Source organism: Solenopsis invicta, chromosome 1 (assembly GCF_016802725.1).
Source record: "Solenopsis invicta isolate M01_SB chromosome 1, UNIL_Sinv_3.0, whole genome shotgun sequence".
NCBI lineage: Eukaryota > Metazoa > Arthropoda > Insecta > Hymenoptera > Formicidae > Solenopsis > Solenopsis invicta.
Genome location: NC_052664.1, coordinates 18,304,815 through 18,329,798, shown reverse-complemented (window position 1 = coordinate 18,329,798; position 24,984 = coordinate 18,304,815). Strand labels below are relative to the sequence as shown.

Below are 24,984 nucleotides of genomic sequence, written 5' to 3'. Positions count from 1 at the left end.
TCAACTGTCGTTTTGTGTGGAATAAACAGGTTTATGAATTACTCTACGCAAGTGCGCAAGAATAAACATAAATTTAACAGTCGTTAGCTTATTCGCCCTATGCTCGCGATCAACTGTGACCAATATTCGCTGCCAATGCAATGCCGCCCCGCCGAGAACGCCGTTCGATCGTCAGTGTCCTTAATAATGAAATTTGTTGTGCCTGGCAGCCATACGTTTCGCCGTGCGGTCTGGAGTAAATATTAAGCATATATTTTAGCGCCCCTGGCAACGCGCCCTGTGCGGTGTCCCCACGGTTCGCTAAAATCCCGACGACACAAGTGCGGTGTGTGACACGGTGGCTGATGGCGCGGCCGTTGCTGCTCCAAAATCGATTTTGCCGAAATCGAATGGTCAAAATGCAACCCGCTCCGTCCGCTTTTACAACGTAACTAGATGCGTCGAAACCATTTGACATGTTATTTCTCGCTTTTTTTTTGTTTTTTTTTTCGCGCAAAGCACAGAGGAGCGTGCATTTCACGCCGAGATGCGATTTTTCAATTCACGTGACAGACGCGTTGTATAAATAACATCAAAAACATTAGCGACGCACCAGACGGGAGAAACGAGTCCCTCCTCCGCCTCTCTTCTCTCGCCGTCCCCCCTTCGTATAATGGATTTAATATAATATTCACGACGATAATCCGCGGTGTCTTTCATCAGGTTTTCGCATTCGTGATAAATTTTAATCTTCAACGCTTTGTAACGAGGGCTCGTATAACGCACACGTGCCGAAATGAAGGAAAAGATATGAAAGAGAGAAGCGATTCCGATGGATAATAGAAACGAAAGCATTAGAGCTGCGTATGGAAAACAGCTTTTCGCGAGGAATATTCATTGGCACGATTTTCGCGTGCCGATAGAATGAACCTTCGCGATAAAGTTATCGTTACGTACACAGGGGGTAGATCGCGGCAGTCCCGTTAGAGGGACGTGTGTAAACTGTGTCAAAAGTATCACTCAATCTCCAACCGCCGGCGGATATAATGAGACGCGTTGTGCCAATATTATCAATAATTTCTCCAAAGGTTTCACCAAAATTATTTTCTCAAAAATTTCTCTCTTCCTGTACATAATGTATATATATACTTTTTTTTCAAAATTATTCTGTAATATTACTACATTTGCACTTTATCCATTTCCGTATTTGATTTGCGTTGCTACACATCGCCGTCAATAACAGTCGCCACTTTATGTTTAAAAAAAAAAAAAAAAAAGGAAAAAGAATATTACACATTTTTACGTCAATCTAAAGCAAAACCATGTTGTTATTCATCACCGTTTATTTGATCCATTACGATGGAATATCGGTCGGTCGCCGATCGTCGATGACCCCGAACGTGCAGTGTTAGCCGTGGAAGCTATGACGATCGTTGTATCTTTCAGCGATAAAACAAAAATCAGGACATCCATGTCATGCTGCCTATCCATCCTGCCTGAACGTAGCCTTCATTTCGAGATAAATAATTCCATCCAACCGGCGAACGATTCGCGCCATTCCGGATGCAGTGATAAATGAGTAGTATGTGAACGAAGGGGGATGGGGGTGGGTCCTCCACATTTACGAGCTATGTATTGTTACGTACTTTTACGTGTGATCCCTCTCACCGTCTCTTCGTCTCTCTCTAGACCTCAGTGCCGCGTCCGTTTTACATTATTATTTCAGTGCGTAGCTATTCTGTAACGATTGCACGAGATTAACTGTTACGTTTGCGTGAGATTACCAGCAACGGACTTTCATACATTTTCCCTTATTTTTCAAATGAAAATTTTCTGAATTAAGTACTTTTATTGTTCGCTGCGTTGACTCAAGTTAAACTATTTTTTAAGCTGTCCGTACGTTTCGTAATCTCCTTTTGTTTCTTTCTCTCTCTCTCTCTCTCTTTGTTGTTTCGAAGTTGTATATTCGAGGATTAGAAGAACCCTGTATTAGATTGCATAAATGTAAAGAAATGATGGTCAAAGTAATGAAACTCGTCAAAGTAATGATCTATCTCGCGTGGACGTTGGTGGACGTCCACCTTTGCTTCACGTGCGGGGCACGGTATTGAAAATCGCGATACAGGGACATGCGGATACGAGAGGAAGTGAGCGAGAGGGATTGAGTGAGCGGCCGATGTGGAGGACGGCAAGAGGTGGAGGAAGAGGTGGATGCGGGGGGAGGGGGGGGGAACGAAGAGGACGAGTCACAAAGAGAGGCGATCGGGGATGGAGAGGAGCGCGAGAGGTGGTGAGAGGGCGAGTATCGCGATACTCCATCGGACAGAAATCGATACAGGGACGGCCGGGGTAACCGGGTGCGAGGGGGGACGGGTTGCCAGCCGGGGGTTTCTGTATTTTTCGTGAAAGCATTACGAACTCGTCCGCAAATATCTCCGGCGCATGGCTCTCAGCTATGCTCGGGGATTTGCGCGACAGCTTCCGACTGGCCGGTTCTCTCTTCTCCGCAAGTTCCCGACGCTACCGACAGGTATCGAATTTCATTCGAAACTAATTCCCAGCGCGTCGAAGATCGGCGCGTCTCCTATTATTAACGTTGCGATGGAAGACGTATATGGCGAGTCACGGCTTCGACGTCGATTTCTGATACCTTTTTCCGCGGTGTCGGACTAATCGTCCGGATCATCCCTTCCCGTCGCGCGCGTTCCCATCATTGGCGGCATTTCGCCCGCTACACTTTCGGAGATAGACGCGTTTTATCATCGGAGAGGGTGGTGGAGGGTACCTCCACTTGGCGCCGAATGAGAACCATCGTGCTCTTCGCCACGTAGTGTTGGCAGAGTGCTCGTGATCGATTACTCGTCATCCGCGCGCGATGTCCCGAGTTCGACGCCCACCGCCCACTGCCAAACCAAACGTACTCCTTTCTTTTTTCCTCCACCCTGTTTTTCCCCCGCTCCTGCTCTCGCATTCGTCCTCGCTCCTACCTTCCACGTGGTCATCGACCGTGGACTATACGTGGTGCGCGCACGTAGATGCTCGCCGCGAATGGACGCGTTTTTCGTCTTTCTCTCCACGGCCCCGGGCAAGGGCCGGGTTATTCTGCAAGTTCACGGAGCGTCAAATCGAACTCACTTTCCCCAAACGTTCTCGCTTCGATGGGGACTGCGAATTTTATTCTGTCCCTTCCTTATACGCCCGCGTGCTTGGAAGAGTAGAAATGCGGTGACTCAATTCGAAAACCTATTCGGAGATTCATTCAAGGATATGATATCGCCAGTTTTTTGTGCCACCGATCTATCGCCGATATCGACATTGTATTTCCTGAAAATTTTATTCAAGCCTCGAAAAATCATATGAAATTTCCATTTTTGCGATATAACGGTGTTTCTCTTTTATTTTTATTCCGCGTCTATATTTATATTATGAAACAGACCGTAAGAACCGGTTTCGTCATAATTGAACAATTCGTTGCACAATTCATAAAATGATTTTCAATGAACGAACGAACTTGCCTACACGTGTTTATGCCTACACGTGTTTATAGTCTGCGATACTACCTCCGCAAACAATTCTATTTTCTTTACACGAATATGGAGACGGTTTTATTAACTGTAAAGCAAGACCGAGGGAAATTTCTGGTAGCAGTTTGCGAACCGTTTTATTCTCCCTCAACATTGTTGCAAAGAGAGAGTGTTACCGGGCGGAAGTTTGTAATAAGTGGGACTTGCAAAGTTACCAAAGTTTTGCCGGGACTCTTAGATACAGTCTCTGTATGAAATCCATCTAAAATTGTAGATTCTATGTTAATGAGTCCTTCGCCCGTTCCAAATTACTCGAGGCAAAATATTTTATAAACTCACCGGTCAGTAGGAGCAGCAATAATGTCGAATCCATTCCCAAAACCCTGAGTATGTCCGGATAGAATCAGCTCAACACATTCTTGAAACTTTCCTGAAACAGAAATACACAGCGAGGAAATTAGAGAGACGAGGTCTTAATTTGAAGCCTCTGTCAATTTATCGCGATTAGTAAAAAATTGAACAGCGCAAAACTAAGGAGAAGTTATATGTTAACAACAAAGTACTAATCCGCTAATATTGGCTCGACTTTCGATTATAATCGCTTTATTATTCGTTGAAATGCATAACGACGACGGCAGTATATTGGGATTCTCTCAACGCGCGTGATAACAGCGCGGTTCGCGGAAGTGTCGAGTGACAATTACTACAATCGCGTGTGACTGGGACGGCTCACGGAACTATGATAAAACGCTTGGTTTGCGCGACGTCAGGAACACATGTAGCGCGTTGCGTCAAATGGTCACGGTTCGGACGCGGGTCGATGGCCAAAGTCGGACAGGACAGTGGTAAAGAGCAGAAAGGTAGAACGCGCCGTGGGGGTCGGTCGGATGAAGCGCGTTTCGCCTGGGACGAGGGCGTCAGTAGTAGAATTCAGGGCAGGAAACTGCGAGGAGGGATAACGGGGAGGAGGAGGAACATTCCCGTACCGGAAGCGCAACGGCGGCCATTTTTCACGGCGCGGACGTCCGTTTCCGGTCCACGATCACCACGAAATACAAACAAAAATGGCGGACCCGGGGCGAAGACGAGGGGGGGCGGGCAGGGGGTTCGGGAGATACGGAGCGAAAGAGGAAAATGGGAAAGACGGAAATCAAGTGCCGCGAGACAGAGGGGGCCGCGAGGTGGAAAAAGGACGACCGGCCTGACGACACGACCGTGGTCCCTGTCGACCATTGGGTTTCCTCCTTTTTTCTTTTTTTCTCCTCCTTTTTTCCGTCTCTCTCTCTCTCTCTCTCTCTCTTTCTCTCTTGTCCATTCTCGCCGCTGCGCGCGTCCGCGTATTACACGTGTAAAATACTTCTCGATCGCACGATATATCTTTAAGATTCTTTTCAACTCTGAAAAGCTTTCTTCATTCGCTTGCAGGGGAGATCGAATTTTAATGATACACAGATATGTATCGACAAGTTATAGATTTTTTTTTATATCCATCACTCAGCCGTTTGGATGGGTCATATTTCAATCGCCATCGTCGTTGACGCTAAATCTTTCAAAGTCATGAAAGAACGAAAGGAGAAGTCGAAAGAATAAAACGCTCCTAAACATCAAATATTAACTTTAATCTTACTTTAATAGATTTCTCTTTCTCTTCTAAGAGAAAAGAGCGAAGAGCGAACTAAAGTGCGGTCAAAGGAAACTTATATTACGTCCACAATAACGCAACGTGGAGAATCAAACGATGACGCATGATTAGCGGATAAAAGCATTTCAATCTGCTATAACGAAAAAGAACGGGAGATAACCGACTTGAGCGGTAATAATCCGAGTTCTGCGGATATAAGGTAGTCGTCTTTGCCGTTCGACTTGCCAAGGGGAACACCCGGCATCCTTGCCAATCTCCGCCCTCGCCGTTCTCAATTTCCATCGTTCTCCTCGTATAATAAAGCCTCTTTGTCTTCTCCGTTACGGCGACGTGGTCTCTTTTCGCGGTTCACCACCGCCGTGAAGCGGAATGGAAATTTACTTTTCTAGGACGGGGCACGTCTTCGGACCGGACGATTATCGTATCGGGCGACAAGGACGAATGAGCTCGACGTAACTTGGCACCGTTCTGCGACACAAACGAGCTTTTGAAGTTCCGTGAATATCATAACCCGGGCTTATCAGGAAGATTAAGGCAAACGATATGTGGCTGTGGGAATTGTGGGTTCTTATCCTGATCGAAAACCCGGGAAAGTCCGCCATTTGTCTTCCCCATTCAATTTCTGCTAAAGCACTCGGAATCGGATTCCACAAAGGGATGTTTGCAATTTAATTGACCGCCGCGAAGCCTTTCGATTCTTGATAATGTGGAAGATTGCAAAGTTAAAACGCGCGTACGCAATCTCCAGTTATATCCCCGGCAAACTCGTATTAACGAGCTTCCGCACTTTAATATCAAATTTTATACATATTTGTATTAAAACAAGATTTTATCACAATTATATTATCGGGTCGTTTTTCAAAAACGACCGCGGCATCCAGTTCATTGAATATCCGCTGATTTTCGGCCTTCGGGGGGTGATACGGTTTAAGCTGGCACGGGTAATTCTGCAGAAGTTGAATGGCCGTGCGCGCGCGCGCGAGCAGTAAGACAAGGACGGGCAAGAGTTATGCATTATGATTCGCTCCGTTCCCTCCCTTGCAACCTCCCAGCGCCAACCTAATAACGTCACTTGTTGCACGAGCCCCCCTGACCCCCACACTAACCTCGCCAGGGGCTTCTCTCTCGCTTCGTCTTGCGCGAAACTATCGCCCATCCGGCACGGGAAAGTCCCGTCTCAAGGATACCATCCCCGTCTTATGAATTTCATTTATCTTGAGCGTCCGCCGCAAAAGCGCGCGCACGTAAACCGCGCGTCGAATTTGCCGCTTTGTGCGTGAGTACGTGTACGTTTAAGTATAGGAGAGACCGGAGCTCTCGTTGGCACAGAAGCAAATTGGCATTGCCTGCTGTTCACGTATTTGTGACGAAAGAAACAATCGAAAAGTTATCGCAAAATATCTTTTTCATACAATAACACAATTGTTATTTCCCAACATTTTATTTAAATCAACAAATATTACAATAAAAAAAAGTTTTAAGACGAAGCAAGTAAATTTTCGAACGCTTCGAGAAATTTTGTATTAATGTTCTTCAGCTTGAGAGATTAAATCTAATCTGAAATATTTAAAAAAAAGTTTTTGTTACTACACGACAAGATGATTTCGAATAATAATAATTTGTTATAATAAAATGATTGAAATTAGAATGTATGTTGGGGTGAAAAATATATTTATGGCAAGCTTAGCTCATGCGCGAGTAAGTGTGAATATTTAATTACAACTTAATTCTGACAAAACGTTTTGTATTTCATCTTTCTATGTTGAAGCAAATTACATTTTATCGAAGAGGTATCCGGTACGAATTTTATTTTACCAAGAGGTACCAATTTTATTTTTAAAACAATTTTTGTTTATATTCTAGTGGTTCTAATGTCCTGAAATTTTACATGAACTGCATTTTTATCTCGTTTAGTTTTTTGCCACTTTTATTTTGCGTAAATAATATATAATTTTTAATAATATTTTTTGTAATATTACGTAATTAAAATGTAATGAAAAAACAAATGAATAAAACATTTAAAAAAATATGAATTTTATCTTTTTCCATTGAATTTCTGTACAAAATACATATGGATACCTGAATATTCTTTCGATAAAAACAAGTATGTAAAAAAATAAACCCAGATTGCTTGAGCCACAGTCATCTCAAAAAAGTATTTTTGACACAAATTTAAAAAATAGATAAAAAATGCAGTTTAGTTGTGAAATTTTCAGGGTGCTAGGAACTAGTAGAATATAAAAACTTGTTTCACAAATGAAATGAGTGCCCGAATATCCCTTCGGTAAAGCGAGAGTTAAAATAGTTTTCATTTATTTTTCGGTAACAGCATTTTGCTATTCACCACAAAATAACTTTAAAGATACAATCTATACAAAAATAAACATATTTGCCCTCTATTTTTTTATTTCTATTACCTTTTAATATGAAATTTATCGTTAGGCAACTTACATAAAGATTTGTGCTAATTTATCCCATGCTAACTTAACCTTTACGATAGCGTAATTAAAACGGTGCCTCGACAGTTTTTAGACATGTGCTATTTAGGAAATCTTTATCTTTATTAACCATTCATGATTCAATATTTTTTTTTCACTGTTTTCTTAATGCAACCGAGTTATTGATGCTTGATATTATTTTTTAAATGTTTTTGGCTCTAAAAAATCTGAAAAAATTCTGGTACAATCTTTCAATGTTCCGTAATGTGATTTCACAATTGTTTGATTTAAAACGTTTTTCGCTTTTTTTTGTATGTATTTGAATTTGAGGCAGAATGATTCCAAATTGAAAATTTGCATGGGTTCTTCAATTTTCCTCACGGAAGGTTAACTTTTACGATACTATGCTCAAAACGGTGTCTCTTCCCTATCCTGAGTATTTCGAATTTCTTCATTTTTGGCTATTTAAAGCGGTTTAAAAAATCTCTAAAAATTCACGAATATTCTTGCAACTTTCTAAAACAAATGTTGAAACTTCACTTTAGAAAATAATAAAATGTATATAATTTAATAATCCATAAAATTTGCGAGAAACTTGTACGAACAAGAATCGGTTGGACACGAAATACTCAGGATAGCAAGGAAAGGGTTAAGCTAGCTATAAAATGCAGCATGTTCGTATTTCACTCATTTGAAAGAAACTATTATATTAATACAGTTTAATCATAATAATTAGTTACTTAAAATGTAGACTATTGAAATGATAAAAGCGTCAAATCTCTTAAGATTTGGAAGAAAAGAAGAGCCAAACTCTCTTCTTTTCGAATACATTTTATGATTCGCCTCGATCTCACGCTGCAGATTTCCGGCATCGTTAAGCGAGGAAGCGCAGAGAGAAATTGAACAATTGAAGGTTAAATCTACATTTTTTCCCCTCTCGCTTGTTTCATAACGGTGAAATGCAATATCCTTTATCGCGTGTGCAATATTGGCATACATCGTATCTCTGACAGTTTATCGTGACAGGAAAAAAGCGGAACATTCCGGATCCTATTGTGCCTTCAGCAGCATATTCTAAATTGCACACTGATAATTTAGCGATATGACAGTTTTCACTGAAGGGTTCATAACTATTCGATCGGCTTTGCTAGAAAGATGGCGGCATCGAATAGTTCTGTCCGACTACGAGAATGCCGTGCTAAAACGAATCAATTTGTTCCTGGAATTTTTTAATTACACGTTCCCTTTCTTTACCTCGTTACGCGTGCGGCCGACCATTGCGTGACTCGCTTACAGTACGGAGTGCAAAATGCAATTTGTGTGTATGCGTATGCGTACGTTTTACAAAAGTGATAATGTACGAAAATTGACTTTTACAAAAGAGAGTTTCGCAAAGTAAATATGTCTGAAAGAATTTTTGATCCTTTATTTATCATTTAATTTTGATTATGATACAGTGGCGTCTTCTGCGTCTTATGAATCCTTCACGCGCGCGCTTCGCGTTGTGAACAACAAAACAAAATTCATACGTAGTAAAAAGTGATGTACCATTTCTTATTTTGTCGGATAACGCGTTTATAAGACAATAATTCAGTTGCATGAGTCGTAAAATGCAACATCGTGAAATCACGTCTCTCGAGAACGCGCGGGCGCGAGGGGACGTAAAGGATAACGGTAAAGGGAGATTGTTCGAATGACTTTGCGCTCTTTGCGCGCCGGACGCCTCATCGTGGCGCATCGTTAACGAAACTTCGTTGGAATTTCAGCGCGCCATTCCTCACCGCGCAATCACCGCCATATATCACGAAAACCGCGCCGAAGTATCAACCTGACACGTTTGCACGTTAATGCGGAAATGATCTCAAGTACACTCTGTCCGCCAGAGAATTTATCAAATGTTCTCAATGGTACTGGAGAGATTCCGAATCGTAGATTTATTACGAATGTAGATAATTCATATGGAAGCAGTTGCACCAAGCAATTGCGAAAAGATTCAGTGATCTAATCGCAAATTTCTAAATATGACATTTAGCAATAAAATTTGTTGGGAAACTCGGTATTATTTATAAATTTACATACTCGAATCAGCTTCGTTGTGAAAAGAAAAGTCATTTAAGAATGATGTGTTTCAAAGTATTAGCAAAAATATAAAAGTCGCGTATTGTTCTATTATCTAAAAGATTTTTCTAAGAAAAGGGAAAAATATATATGCTAAATACATTCGAAAGTGCACGCATTGTTCAACAAAAATTTAATTGCTCGAAAATGGATTTGAAAACTGTAAATCTGATTAGCCAACTATTACTGTGATAAAATCTTTAAAAACTAATACTTTTAAAGATACATATGTTTGATTAAACAAATTTTTTTATCTTTTTGACTTAGTTTTCTGATTTATGTAATAAAGTTTTAACTATATTTCACATTAATTCTATTTCTATTTTTTAGAAAATTGACTTAAAACTTGGCTGTATTGAATTTAATCGTATTAAAAGATTGTTACATACTTTATTTACTACATTCAAATAGGTAATACAGAAATGTTAATATTTTATTAGTGTTATAATAAAATCATGATCTACGAAAATATACAAATTTCAAGAAAATTCTACTATTATATCTGAGAATTAATATAAAATTTGAGCACACAATTCTCTCGTCGGTTGAAAAATTATTTGATTTGCTTTGTATTAATATAAAGTCATGTTTTGTAATATTTATTTGCAAATTTTATCAGGCATTACGAATTAAATCAAATTTGTTACATGTACTAATAAAACTTTGATAATTATTTGTGTCAAAGTTTTTTTTTATCTACTCATTCGTTTTTAAAAGTTATGTTTATTTACAGTTGCAACAAAATATGTGTAGCGATTGCGCTGTGTAAGCCATTTTAAAATAAATTATTCGTTGTTACGTTTTTTGATTTCAAGACAATTTGCGTTCAACATTTTTTATTAGGAAAAATATTAATTATAAATATTTTTTTTTAGGACGAAAAATCATGTTGTTTTATGACAGTTGAATTTATTATGTAATGTAAATTTATTTTACATTGCAGGCAATATGCATAAATCTAAGAACAATATAGATAGCCTGCAGTTTTTAAATTGTGATAATTTTCAGCCCATATTGTACGGCTCAAATGTCCTTAAACGGTTTAAATTTTACGAATGAATGTAATACGAAGTTGTTTACTGCCTCCTGAATAAAAGCGCTTACTGCTTTGAAGCAAGCTGCGACCTCCGCAAAAAGAAAGATATAGGATAAAATGAACAACTAGTCTTGATAATAAGAGCCCCGGGCGATTTTAATCGAATCGAAAGCAGCGGAGCCGCAGGAGGTATTCTGATTGTAATCCGATAAAGTTTCGCTCACGCTCGTTACACTGTCAGATCGCATAAAGCATAAATTCGGGCGGTGTTTAACGAATGCGAGAAAGAGAGGGGGAGAGAGAGAAAGAGTGAGAGAGCCCTACCGTTGGTTACGGTTACGAGATACCGCGGCACGAATGTTTCACCGCGGGGAAAATAATCGACTGCCGGCTGTCAACGTGTGCTTGAATTGTAGGCAATAATAGCGTCGCTGGTACGCGGGATTAAAAGCGACGGAAAAACTGCGCGCTGCGCTCGAGATATATCGGGTAACGATATATCTCGCGCTAAGCTTTCTGTTTTCATGCAACGCAGCAGAGCGCGGTTCAGTGTCGAACGCGTTATATCCCAACGAATCTTCCGGGACGAAAGTCGACCGAAAATCGAAATACTGCTATTTTCAATGGAACGGGTACCTAAGTGCGTTTTAGAAATTCCGCCGCTATCATCGTTTCGAAATATCACTCTCCCGAGACACTTGAAACTGTACGTATATATTTTCTAAAAAAGTCGAGGAAACAGGAACGAATCGTCACGCAATATCGTTAAGTAAAAAAAGTCGTATATCGCAATCGTTCTTCTCTCGTAGTTTTTCAGCGTACCGTTTGTTTTTCCGGTTTTTAAAATTGCGATTTTTCAGAACTCTCTCTCTCTCTCTCTCTCTCTCTCCCCTCTCTCTCTGTGTGTGTGTGTGTATTCTCGAATATCTCTGAAAGTGACATTTTCAAATAATAATATTTCGGTGCAATGAATTTTTTTGGCACAACGTCGCACTTTTTTAGGTACAGAATTTCAATTTTTCGAAACATTGTATGTCCATTTAAAATGTAAATAAAAAAACATACCCTTTTTTTCACTGAGAAAAGGGTTCTGATTAAATCGAACGTTGAATTGAACATTGCAACGCATTTGGTAGTGTTCATTTTTCTAAGATAATATTCTATAAACTATTAACATAATTTCTAGTTGTGACTGGGTTTGACTTGATATAATAAACTTGTTAGACTTAAGGATTTAGTTAACATTTTTTGATTGGATCTCTGAAACTTCTAATTACAGGATTTCTAATTACGCAGCATCGCTGACGGACGCGACTGAGTTATATTTCTCATTAAATTAAAAAAATTACGCGGAATAAGACAAAAAAAAACGCAGCATTGTGAGAAATTTTTCGATATTATAATAAAATAATTTCTCTCTCTTGAATGCGAATCCCCAAATTTGGGGATTTAAAATTAATAAGAGATATATTTTGAATAGTTTCTACTTTTTTATAAAAATTAATTAATTTCTGGGAGTTATGTATCAAATTGTAAAAAATTGTGACACCTGAAATATTATTAGAAACCCTAAAACTTATCTCTCAATGCAATTATGTGCACGTTAATTAATCGCTACCACACACCAATTCTAATTATGTTTAAGGCTTCCACGAGTATTTTCTTCAAAAAATGCTTAGAGATTTACGATTTGTCGTCGTGTCTTGATCTATCGTTAAATGTCAACGTTTTATAATCGTTGCAATTTACTTCATTAGGTCGAGAAGCAACCTGATACTTATTCTAAATAAATTTAGTATCATTAACAGGAACTTTTGATAGATTTAACAGGAAAGAATTAATAAATTATATTATCTATTTAATTTTTAATTCTAATTCATTCATTTTTGGACGGACGTACTAGTTGAGTTTATCAGAATTCTTGACAATGCAATTAGATTTTTTTTCTTTTTCTAAATATAAAAAATCTCTTTAATTTAATATTTATTAATAATCTTTGCGATTTTAATTTCACGATTACTTCATTAATCAATTAATAGAGTGAAATGGACCAGTTTGAGGAAATTTATTATATCCCTTGTACAATATTTTGCGCGAATGTAGAAAGACTTAAATGATCATTTACATATCTATAGTGCAGGTAACATTCTTTGACTGTAAAAGAGAAGATAGCCATTATGTGTCTCTCCATTCTTCCTTACAAACGCGAATTAATTCTAATACCTTTCAGCTTTAATCCTTGTTGAAACATTAGAAAAGAAGACACTTTCTGCAAAACGCGCATTAAAAGATGTAACAAGCGTATAAAAACACTCATTATGCATTGAAAATACGCTTAATGCCGCAGAAGGCATCAATATATCAAAAGGGCTTTCGAGCTTTCGTCGCTTTTGAATCTGCGCTACGAGTTTTACCCACAATGCGAATTCATAAACGACTCCGAGCGAAGAACAAGGGTATTTCTGCGTAATACTATGATTTTCCGCTGAGACACAATCGCGCAATTAACTCCCCTTCATTAACAGCTTTCTTATGCATAGAGGGGTGGTATTGGACGTTCGTCGTGGCCGGATATAATCCTCCATAAAACAAACGACCGAAGAAAGAGAACCAGCTAAGATGCAGATAATTATATTACGTACTTTAGTTTGCCAAATAATTATTATTCAAATGTCAATTTAGTCATTCGCATTTTAAATTTAAATGTAAATCATACGCTATCTATAACGTTACAACATAAAAATTTATCGTGTGCAGTTTCTCTATTCAGCTTAATACGTACATTAAAATATACGTGAAATACAAACGTTTCATCAGACGCGTAAGCTTATCTTCAAGCTTATCTGCTATTTTATTGAACGGTTGAAAAGATTGCTCGACATCTCTATTTCTTTCTCGCTTAAGTCTTTTCGAATAATTGGATATCGTTGCTGAAAGCAAAAGGAAAAGGAAAAGGAGAATAAGGAGTAGAGCGAAATGAAAAGAAGGAAATGGTACAGTGACGAAGAATAAGGTACAGTGACGCGGCGCGGCGATGTGGTGGATACGAGAGTAGAAGGGATTGCGGGAGAACGTTGGAGGATGTGCCGTCGTTTCGAAAGGATAGATCGTTAAGCTACTGCTGAATGGGGACGTCTCCTTTCTAGAGTCCCCGTTCGGCCTTTTCTTCCGCCTGTCTCCCGGCCGACTTTTCGATTTTCTACATCGTCGCGAAGAAAGGATATTGTTCGGCTAACGGTGTAGTGGTGGCGCGGTGGAGACAGCCGCGAAGGGAGGAGGCTCCCCCAGATCTCAATGAGAATTTTTCATCAGCGTTTGCTCGCTGCCAATGTGCTGATTAGCGAACAACGAAGCCGATGAAATTGTTTTCTACATCGTTCCCCCTCGGCGCGTCGCGTCGCGTCGCGTCGCGTCGCGTCGCGTCGGTCTCGACAACTGAAGCCTGTTTTGAAGGACCTTGAAGGATTGAAGGATCCTCGAGTAAAACACAAATAGCCAATGTTCTCGAATTCAGTTGGCTAGCCGACTAGCTAACTCGATGCGACAGCTTAAATGAGCTTAAATTAAATTATTCGACATTTCTGTCGCTACTAAAGAGAACTAGTAGAGTGGTTCGATTGCTCGTATAATAAAGAATACGGCTATTATCCGTTAGCTCTTCCCTATATAAATACATCATGAATGCGTTCTATCAAAAATTAAGTCTCGAAATATAACTGTCAGGTATTCTTGCACTTTGATGTCGCGCAGAATTTTATCGATATCGTGCTCTACGTATATATAAAGCGACCCAATATCATTCCATAGCGCTTTTTAATCGCGAATTATCTCACAACTTTGAATGTTAAATATCTCGAACTAAATATTTGATCGTTAATTAACTTTTTTAATAAGAATATATCGACCGCTATATGATAAAACAATTGACAAGTGACATTAAATAGTGAATAACTAGATTTTAGTGCTGAAATGACGCTTTTCGTGTGATTTTACATACACTTTTTAATTTTCTCGAATTGTGTTACTTTCAAACACAGCTCTTAAATTGAATTAGAAATATCACGGATTTAAATTAAAAATCAATTTAATATTACTGATCATTTCTACGATCTCCTCACCGATATCTAGAAAAAGTAAAGAATTTGTTGCGAAAAATATTACCTCGACCTGAATCTTTCTACATTCCATGCGGATGTCTTTTGTTAGCCAGTCCGATCATTGAGGGGCTTTTTGTAACAAATCCTTTACAGTTTTGTGGGATAGGGAGGATCGTAAAGATGCTTGTTGTCGATAATATTAAATTGATTTTTATTTCCGTGATATTACAGTTCTAATTCAATTTAAGAACCGTGTTCGAAAGTAATGACTTCAGGCTTGTCAATTATTTTAGATTTTTTAAATTATTATCGAGACAAAACACAATTTTCGATAATATAATCCTTTATGGTGAGCCTTTGTCGAACTCTCCATTCAATGTGTAACCGACATAAAGACTGTTAACTACTACTATAAGTAGTTAATAATGAAACGGATAATAATCCGAATCAACTGATCAAATGGTAAACACACGCGTAAATTATCCCTCTTATTATAATATTAATCCATATATAAATTACTCATTAATTAGTAAGTATATTTTATGCTACATCAAATTGCGGAAACCGTTGTTGCTGTGTCGGTCGGACTGAATGGTTCATTATCATTTCACGTTATTAAATTGCCTGTTTCAATATCGTTAAATCTTAAAATAACAAAATATTTATTGTACGAAAATTTTGCATAACAACGTAAAGCGATCTCTCAGAGTGCTTTTAATGAAATGCACGTTAATTAATTTCCAAATTAAAATTGAATAATTCTATTATTAAAATTTCTTTCTCAAGATTGACGACGCACTTCTCGCATTTATACAGGGTGTTTTATGATTTTTCTTGCAAGCTTTAACAATATGTTCTACGAACTGAAAGATATTGAGAAAAAGATTACATAAATATTAAATGATGCAAATAGTCCTGAAATGCTTCATTGAAATGTTGTAGGAAAGATGAAAGAAACAATTTTTTGCCAAAGTTTGTATTTTAAACTATTGTCCGCCCATGTCAATTACAAACTTGGTGTCCGATATAAATGCCGCTTGATTTCTATCTATAGGGAACAATGAAAAAGAAAGTTTATCGAACCAAGTCACGTCTGGAGATGAACTAATACAAAGAATTATTGACCCAGCTGTAGAGATTAAGCGAAATCGGCATAAAATTTCTACGGTGATAAATTCAATATTACAGCGACGTCGAGCTTGCTGCCAATTTAAAAGTAGTACAACAGTTACGTTTCGATGAGATATATATTTTTCTTTAAATTGATGCGATTTACAGATTTTATTTACATGTAGATTCATATATTTTTGGAAAATACATACCATTTGGGTTTTATTTTTAAAAAGATATTACCACTTGGACTTTTTTGTTTAAAGATGCACTCGGCGGCTTTTTATCTATTTCGAAAAAGGTGTTTTTGTTTAAATCCAATATTACATTGATGCCAAGCTCTTGTTTCTAAGTGAACAAGTATTTTGAAATACAAACCTGTGTGAAAAATTGTTTTTTGCACATTTCATATTTTTGTTATAATTTTTTAATAAAGTACTTTAGGACTTATTTATATAATATTTTTATTTTTGTTTCAGCTTATAAAACATATTATTGAAGTTTGCAAAATTTGGAAAATTTGGAGACACCCTGTATATGTCTCTTTTTTGCACAATGTGTGTTCTGTAGCATGAGTTCTAAGCAATAAAAATTAATGAGATAATTGAGTTCTGACAAAAACTAGTTTTACCAAAAGCGTCATAGCGTGTTTGACACATTTGCCAAGGTTTGCTACCATTATTTTTAATGGTAATAATCGCGCTTCCGATATGCAGCTTGAATTCATAATCAGCGTTATGAATTTATTACTAATGCGATATTGATAGGCTACCTAGCTTTGTCATTAATGCATTACTCAGTCACGTTGCATCTGTGGAATATTATGAACATCACAGACCATGTAATTGTTGGATTGCCAAATACTTAATAAGCATTCAGCGTCTATCGATTATTATCCCAATCGGGTCAGCAGTTTGTTCTCAATGGGGGAAAAGTTACCAAAATTATCTTAGCGTTTGGAAAACGTTAATACTGTTAAGTTTTAACATTGTTTGTATTTAAATGTATACTTAAATATTGAGTGCTAACAAAATCTCGCTCAGTTAGATTTGTGAAAGTTTGCTCCTGAAATAACGCGTTAGTCAAGACGAGACGGCGCATGAACATGAAAGCCTTTCAATTCGACCGTTTCCAAATGGTTTACTCAAATAAAAAGACGGAAAAACGTAGTCCAAGAAAAACAAACGTCAAAGAAAAAAAGACATCTCGACGACGACTTGGAGAGAATATTCCAGAAATATAAACGCGTTATCGTCTTTTGAAACGATCATGTTACAACTACGATTTATCTAAGGGCGTATTTGAGTTTGGAGCGCGAAAAAGTTTGCCTACATTGGTGAATTTTTTTTAGAAAAAACTGTTGCACATATTTTTTTTTTTATATTTTTTTACACATCTACTTGTACATATTTAGTAAATATCTACAAATTTGGGTATGGCTAAATATTAGTTTTTATCTTGTGTAAATTTAAAGATGAACATTGGTTGACATGACTTCTCGGAAACCATTGAAGCTATCGACTTTCAACTATTGCATATGTGTAATTGCATAAAATAAAATTATTGCGGTATCTAAATACGGTCTCTAATTCTGGCCCTATGGGGCGATAAGAGAATGCTCCATAGCGAAATGTCAAAATTATGAAATACCCTCCAGCATGAGTTTGCCAATCACCTTGCGCGAATGTACATAATTGCGCACACTAAACTGTCAAAACTATAACGCAAGGAATTACCCAGAGAGCATCGGTTAACAATAATATAATTTTAATATTATAATTATACTTGACAACGTAACTATAATCTAACACCTGTTATACTTACAAATGAAGTAGGAAATTATAGTATTACATGATATATGAAGTTTTATTATAACGGTGTAAGTACAATTAAATGCAAATACTCGCAATTATGCCTCGTCTACTATAAGATATAAAAGGTATATTACTCATACAGTACAGAAAGATTGTAGCAACATTGCAAAAATATTGCGAACTGTTGCTGCAGTATTGCTGCAACATTGCAGCAATGCCAAAATGCCTATCTTTAGAAATATTGCAATGCAATATTGCAGTAATGTTACAATATAATGGTCTGTATTTAAAACGTTTATAAAGATGTTATGCTTCTTTTTTTAATCATTCTATTCTTGTTTCAAGTTTAATGAATGATAAAGATAGAATGATGGAAAAGTACGCTAATATCTTTATAAGTGTTCTGAATATGGGCCAATATGTCTTGGTTTTGCTAATAATATTTCAGGTGTTGTTATATTAACACTGTGTTATATATAACTTTTGAGAATATTTATGTCCCTTAATTAATTTTTACATAAAAAAATCAAAACTTTTTCTTTCAAAATACATTTCACTTACTTTCATCGTTGACTTTAATTTTGGGAACTCATTTCTTTATGAAATCTTTTCATTAGAATATGAGTGAAAAATCTTATGTATTATGCCGCGCCTTCTATTCTATGTCATGTAGTTTCTTAATGAGAATTTAAGTAAAACTTCATCGCGATGCATCCGGCGGTGGCGCATTGAAACATAGATCATTATTTTTTACAATATTTTTCAACGTTGCTGCAAACTTTTATGCTATAGATAGTGTCTGAAGATACGTGTGTGTGCATGTGTGAAAGAATGAAAAGATAAAGAGAGCTAAATTTAATGAGATTTTACTATGTGATAATAAAATTAACTATTCTTTTCATATATATTAAATCAATTGATTTTATTAAAATATCGGTACTAGTTTCTTTTTGAACCGCTCAATTTTAATAATTTGTAATATTTTTTATATATTTTAGTTTATACGATAAACAGATATGTATTTTATATACGCGCAATAGTTGGATTCTGTAGCTTCAGTAATTTCTGAGAAATAATATTAGCCGACTTTAACGATATGTTTGTTTTTAAATAAAAAAAAATAACAAAAACCAATTATAATAAATATTTAAAGTTGTATTTTCTAAATATTTATAAATATATACGGGTATAAGTACATGTGTAAAAGAGTAGAAGAATATATGGAGTAGTTTTTTAAATTCCCCAAAATATGGACCACTTTTTCGTGCTCTAGATTAAAATGCCCCTCTTGAATCATTGTTCCGTTGGCGTCGTTTTCTTAACTGTCTACAATGTTTATCTGAATTTTCTCCCCCTAGCATTCTCCCGCCATTTTCCATCGAATCGCGATCAGCTTTTCGCCACTTTAGAATTTACCCGACCGGAAATTAAACCTGCCGCTTGGCCGATCCGTCCGTCTTTCTCGCTCTATTCCTCTTCCGGGCCGCGGAAGCGGATCCTTTCCACGTACTCCTCCGCATAGCCCTGGCGAGATGGAACGATCTCTGAGATGTACCGTGGAATGACCAGAAAGTAATATCGTTGCGGGTATTGGCCCGTGATCGGGTCAAAGTAGATCTAGAATTTACATTGCTGCTTCACTGGCTGCGACCGTTATCGCGAATCTGAAATAAAATAATGGATTTCCCACGAAAAGGAATAGCATGTGAATAGAATAAACTCGACGAGGCGAGAGATAATTCTTGTTATCGTTTACATGTGTCCAATGCACAAAATACAAATTCAAGTGTTATGCTCCCTTTTTATTTTTCCTGCTGTTTGATAAATTTTAGAATGCATTCCGTTTCACACATGATTACTGTGAACCATTATTGTCCTTTATTGTAAACGATGGTTTTTTATTTCAGGTAGCGCTCCATTAGATTTATTTTTTTTTAACTCGATTTTGTTCTTTGTTATAAAAAAATATTGGGAATTCTTTTTTAATTAAAGTTGCCTAATGTTGATTAATAAGAGTAATAAGCGAATTTTTACAGAAACAACCAACGAATTTAGTTTGATGAAATGTTAAAATATTTACCACTGAGAAAAACCGGAAAAATCTGAAATTTTTGGGGAATTTATCCTTGAAAATCATGGATTTTCATAGGATTTTATTGATGTTTGCAATCTGAGAGGAATATTTGAAATTTTACTTTTAAATTTAAGTACTGTATCTTTTTCTGACAAAATTGTTTCTTTGATTATTTTTCCTTAATAATACAAAATTAATTAGAACCGATAAAGCATAATATAGCACATCTATGCACATTATTCTTGTACGATTCGAAAATTTTTATAAAAAAATTATTGATTGTAGAAGAGAATACATTATTCTAAATTGATGTTGTGTGTTTAATTATCTTTTGAATTCTACTTTCGGTGAGTTGGATATGTACATTGCAGATAGATCGTTACATGTCATGTTTCGTTCACACTTGTTTTTCATTAGTATTTTAAAATTTTATTTTTAATATTCAAAACTTACGTGGCTGTTCTTTAATGATTGTACGATTAAAGAACTATAAAAGATAAATTTGTTTCAAAACTGCATTAAAAAATTCTCCAATCTTATCTGTAATTGTCAATAAAATTCTTGAAAAGTCCGGGAATTCTCATGGAATTTATTTGTGAAATTAGAGTAAACATTTTGAATATAATTTGTTTTATCTTTTGTTTCTTATTATGTTATTTGTTTTTAATTAAAATTATTTAAATTAGATCCATCATTTCTTATTTTTTTTAAGTCAAAAGTTTGTTTCAACACAATTTTAAACTATCGGAAGACTATGCAGTATTTTATTAAAGACTCTGGTGTTAAAGACTCTTGACAATTAAACTGATTTATACTGAAAAAAAAATTTGGTAATTATTACACAGTAAAAAAATAAAAGGTTCCAAAAAGTCTACTCTAAATTTTAAGTTAAAATAACTCAAAAGTTAAGTTGAACAACTCTTATTTTAAGTTATTTACTTAAAACTTAATAGAGTGGACTTTTGGGGACATACAGAAAATGTTAAATTAGCATTTTATTTTTTACTGTGGAGGTACCAAATTTGGTAATAGTTAAATCTTTTTTTTTAGTGTTCACTGAAAAGAAAGAGTTCTATATTAAGAATCAAGTCTAGATAGTTATCAGGCTTTTGAAATAGTTTTAATTAAATATTCAGTTAAAATGCCCAAATATTTAGTAATATTTGGACTGTTTAATAACGATTTAGTAACCGATTACTATTATTATATTTACTTGTCATTAATATAATTAATAAATATTACAAAATATTTAGTTATATTAATCAAACATTTAATTAAAATTATTTCATTAAATCTTAATAATTATTACCAAAATCCTTTCATCAGTGTGGAAATATATATGTGGAACCATGCTCTAAAATCCTTCATTTTCTCTAAGAAAATATGGCCGCCGTATGCACGACGCACACGATGCATCATTTATCCTTGTTTAACATTCGGTGAACAACAGGGATAAATGATGCATCATGCTCATCGTGCGTGAAGCGAAACGCATCCTTAGAGAGTAACGTTCCCAAATAACGTTTAGGATCGTCAACAGCCAAACACCCGATGGCTCTTCAGCCGGATTCGCGTATGCGCGGCGTCATTTTCCATATAAAAAAGGAATAAGTTAAATTAATTCTCTCGCGCCTCTCGCGTTCCGTCTGCGCGAAGCCTGAACGGTGTTTCGAACTGGCAGAGTGACCGATACTCGCGAGTACAGTTTCCGGCCGTAAAAAAAGGTGCGAACGTAGTTTTGTCCGAGGCGCTTCTTCCGTCGTCGTTCCGTCGTCGTTCGGAGCCTCGTTTACCTGCCGGCGAATAAAACCCGCCCGTCTCCGTCGCTTCCTGCGGCGTTGTCGCGGAAACGGAAGAACGCGTATTCGTAAAAGTGGACGTCCATTACGTCCACTCGCGTCGCCTGGAAAACTCCCCGCCGTCGCCGGTACGCGCGCGCACGCGGGGGTTCGTTCACATCCATAGACGCGTAAATGGCACTAGAGCGAAAGAGAGAGAGAGAGAGAGAGAGAGAGAGAGAGGCAGAGGACCAGAGAGATCCCGGGGACGTTACCGGTACAGAGCGAGAGAGAACCCTCCGCAGATTTATGTCCTATTCATTACTAGCGACACACCGACGTGGCGCGCGCCCGCGCTCTCGGGGCCCGCAAACTCGCCCGCTCGTTCACTCACTCCGCTTTCAACCCCCATCGTCGCTTTTGCCCCTCTCCCTCCCTCCCGCCCCCTGTCCACATCCGCCTCCATCGCGGGCACCGATATGTTTACCGTGTAGCGAACCGGTGTTTGCTCGACGCGCATAGCACACCGCTGGTCTACCGGAGGTACCACCCGTCGCGGTACCAGCGCGCGCGCGCGCTTGTATATGTGTGGCGATACATTAATGACAGGCGGACGGACGTGCACGGCTGTCGAACCGCGGCGGCGAGCGTAAGCTCGCGTCTAACTAGGTCCGACACGAAACATCTCTTACCCCTTCTGATCCGTCTCACTCTCGCGAGACGTCGAATTAGCTCTCTAACCAAGGGACCAAGTTGTAATCGATGCTGTTTAATGTAATTTTAATGGACTTACAATTAGAAGGAATTAATTACACTGTGTGACGCGAATTTTGGATTCTAAGTCAGGCAAAACTTATTTTAGGATTTGAACAAGAATGTCGTCTATGATCGCAGCTAGGTCTTCGTGCTTGTATTGTTTGTGCGATTTTATATACTTTCTTCAAGTTTAAGTTTTTTCAGGAGGGAAAAGGGTTAATATTTAATAATGCGTGATATTACTTAATCTTGTTCAATTTAGAATTGTGTTATGACTGAAAATTAATTCGGCGCGCAGTTCATTGAGGAAAGTATATAAAATCACACGAACAATACAAGAACGAAGACCTAACTGCGATCGTAGAAGGCATTCTTGTTCAATTTGTATTGATACAGCAACGGTCAAAATATCTCTCTCTACTACTTTATTATTTTAGGTTTTTTTTTGTCGCTGAAAATAAATCCGCTAATGAAATTGCTCTGCATGTGACATTTCGGAGATAATTGGACTTAAAGATGTAAGAAAAATATTTTTGGGTACTGTTGAGCCAAAATAGCTTAAAAATGTGACATGAGAGAACAATTTTATTTACGGATTCGTTTTCAGCGATTTAATCTTTATAAAACTCACGTATTGTAATCAACTGCTTTATGCAAAATTTACAGTTATGGATTAAAAGAAAGAAGGATGATAATGGTTTACTTATGTTTATAATAACCTACACGATTCGTCGATTATGAACCTATAGTTGAATTTGTCAAATATAATACGTAATATGTCAAACACAAACAATCATTTCACAAATAGGATGGTGGAAAAATAATGGAGTATTTATATGTATTTTTCTCGTAAAATTTATTGCTATTAAATTTTATTAAAATCAAATTTTTCATATATCGTGCAAACAATTGTTATTCAAACAAATTATATTTGACAATTTGACTATACATGTACGTTCATAATCGGCGCCCCCAGAAATCATTATGTGCTAGTATTTGAATTACGTAATCGAACCGTTTTTCTTTTCTTTTAACCATAATTATAAATTTAATTTACATAGAGCAGTTAATACAATACGTGAATTTTATGGATTTTAGATTGCTGAAAACAAATCCGTAAATAAAACTGCTTTATGATGTCATTTTTTTTTGTTTAGCTATTTTAGCTCAAAAATATCCAAAAGTGCCACTTTTTGCAACTTAAAGTCTATTTTTTCAAATGTATGTAACGTGATATAGTAATTTAATTTGTGGATTTATTTTTAGTGACAAAAAACTTATAAGAGTCATCTTGTGTAGTTCGTGGTCTAAAAAAAAGCTTAAAGTCAATGTTATCACATTCGATTCTTTGTAAAAAATATTTTTTTTAAATTAAATATTATTTAAGTAGTAGACAATTGTAAATTTAGTTTAACGGTAAATCTTGAGTGTAAAACGCGATACAAGTGGTAAAATGTCAGTTTGTTTATTTTAATCTTTTGCGGTCCGGGAGCAACTATAGTTGCTTTTGTTATATTTCAAAAACTAACTCGATTTTTATGAAATTTGATATTTTGATAGGGGATTATTGATGATGCTTTTTTTGCTTCTAAAGTTAAACATTTTAAATTTAAATTGGCGGACCCAATGAATGTCAAAATAAATGAAAATAGTAAATTGAATATGGCAGACCCCCCTCCCCCTTCCTAAAATCGCGAGGCTAAAATAATTAAAACATAAACATTTATTCGATTTTCAGGATCCTGAACTAAGATGATTACAATGATATTGTCATTGAATTTAAGACAAAGAATGTGAAAGTCAAAATGATTGATCTAATATGACGAACGTAAAAAGATATAAAGGATAACGATCCCTGTCAGTATACTTCTCTTCCATTTCATTTACCACATTGAATCTGCGATTTTGAATCTCAAAATTCTGATATCAGATTCGGAATGATTTAAAAAACTAGTTTATACGGAATTTCATAAAAATTAAACAATTGTTATAGAAAATTATCTGTTATTTAAAATTTTATAATTCCGAGAACAAATTCCGATTCAGCGAGCCCGAAAACTTTTATAATACTACATTTTCCATAACTGATTTTTTTTTTAGCAATCCTCGGTCCTCAGAGGGTTAAATAAATTATTTTTTTTAATGGACCGTGACAATAAGAGCCAATTTTGAACGGAAACGTTTATATCACTTTATTACAATTGTAAAATCAGTATTAATTTTTGATGCAATATATGAATGTAACAATAAACGTTTTGGCCTAATGTTCTATTCAATATAAAATAAATTTACAATTGTATGAATGCTTCTCGGCATATATGTAATTCCTGTTATGTGAATCTGCAGCATAACCAAAGAGTAGCCCATAGTCGAAACAATGTGTCAGTCTTCATTAAATTCCGAAAAAGGTTACAATTGAGTGGATAAATCAACGCTAAACGAGCCATTGTGCGGAGATAAAATTCGAATGTAGTGAGTGATATTATGCCGTGTGTTCAGAAGTGATGTTATCTAGTCGGACGATGATCTCGTTTTTTCTTTAAATTGACTCATTGTGTACACAATGGACTCCTCTTTGAGAATATCAAGGTTTACACTACGGTCTTTATCCATCAATT

The 24,984-nt window shown here is 36.6% G+C and overlaps 1 protein-coding gene across 6 annotated transcripts in view; it reads right to left on the bottom strand.

Annotated features, from left to right (window-relative positions):
- LOC105201241 (Down syndrome cell adhesion molecule-like protein Dscam2) overlaps positions 1–24,984 on the bottom strand; it is a 158,079-nt gene that overhangs the window by 71,534 nt on the left and 61,561 nt on the right. For all 6 annotated transcript variants that reach the window (XR_005574769.1, XM_039449239.1, XM_039449218.1 and 3 more), the window contains exon 2: positions 3,843–3,933. Coding sequence is in view for 5 of the 6 variants with exons in the window: in XM_039449239.1 (XP_039305173.1) it covers positions 3,843–3,876 (34 nt within the window). In the remaining variant the exon portion in view is untranslated. The remainder of the gene's footprint in view (positions 1–3,842; positions 3,934–24,984) is intronic.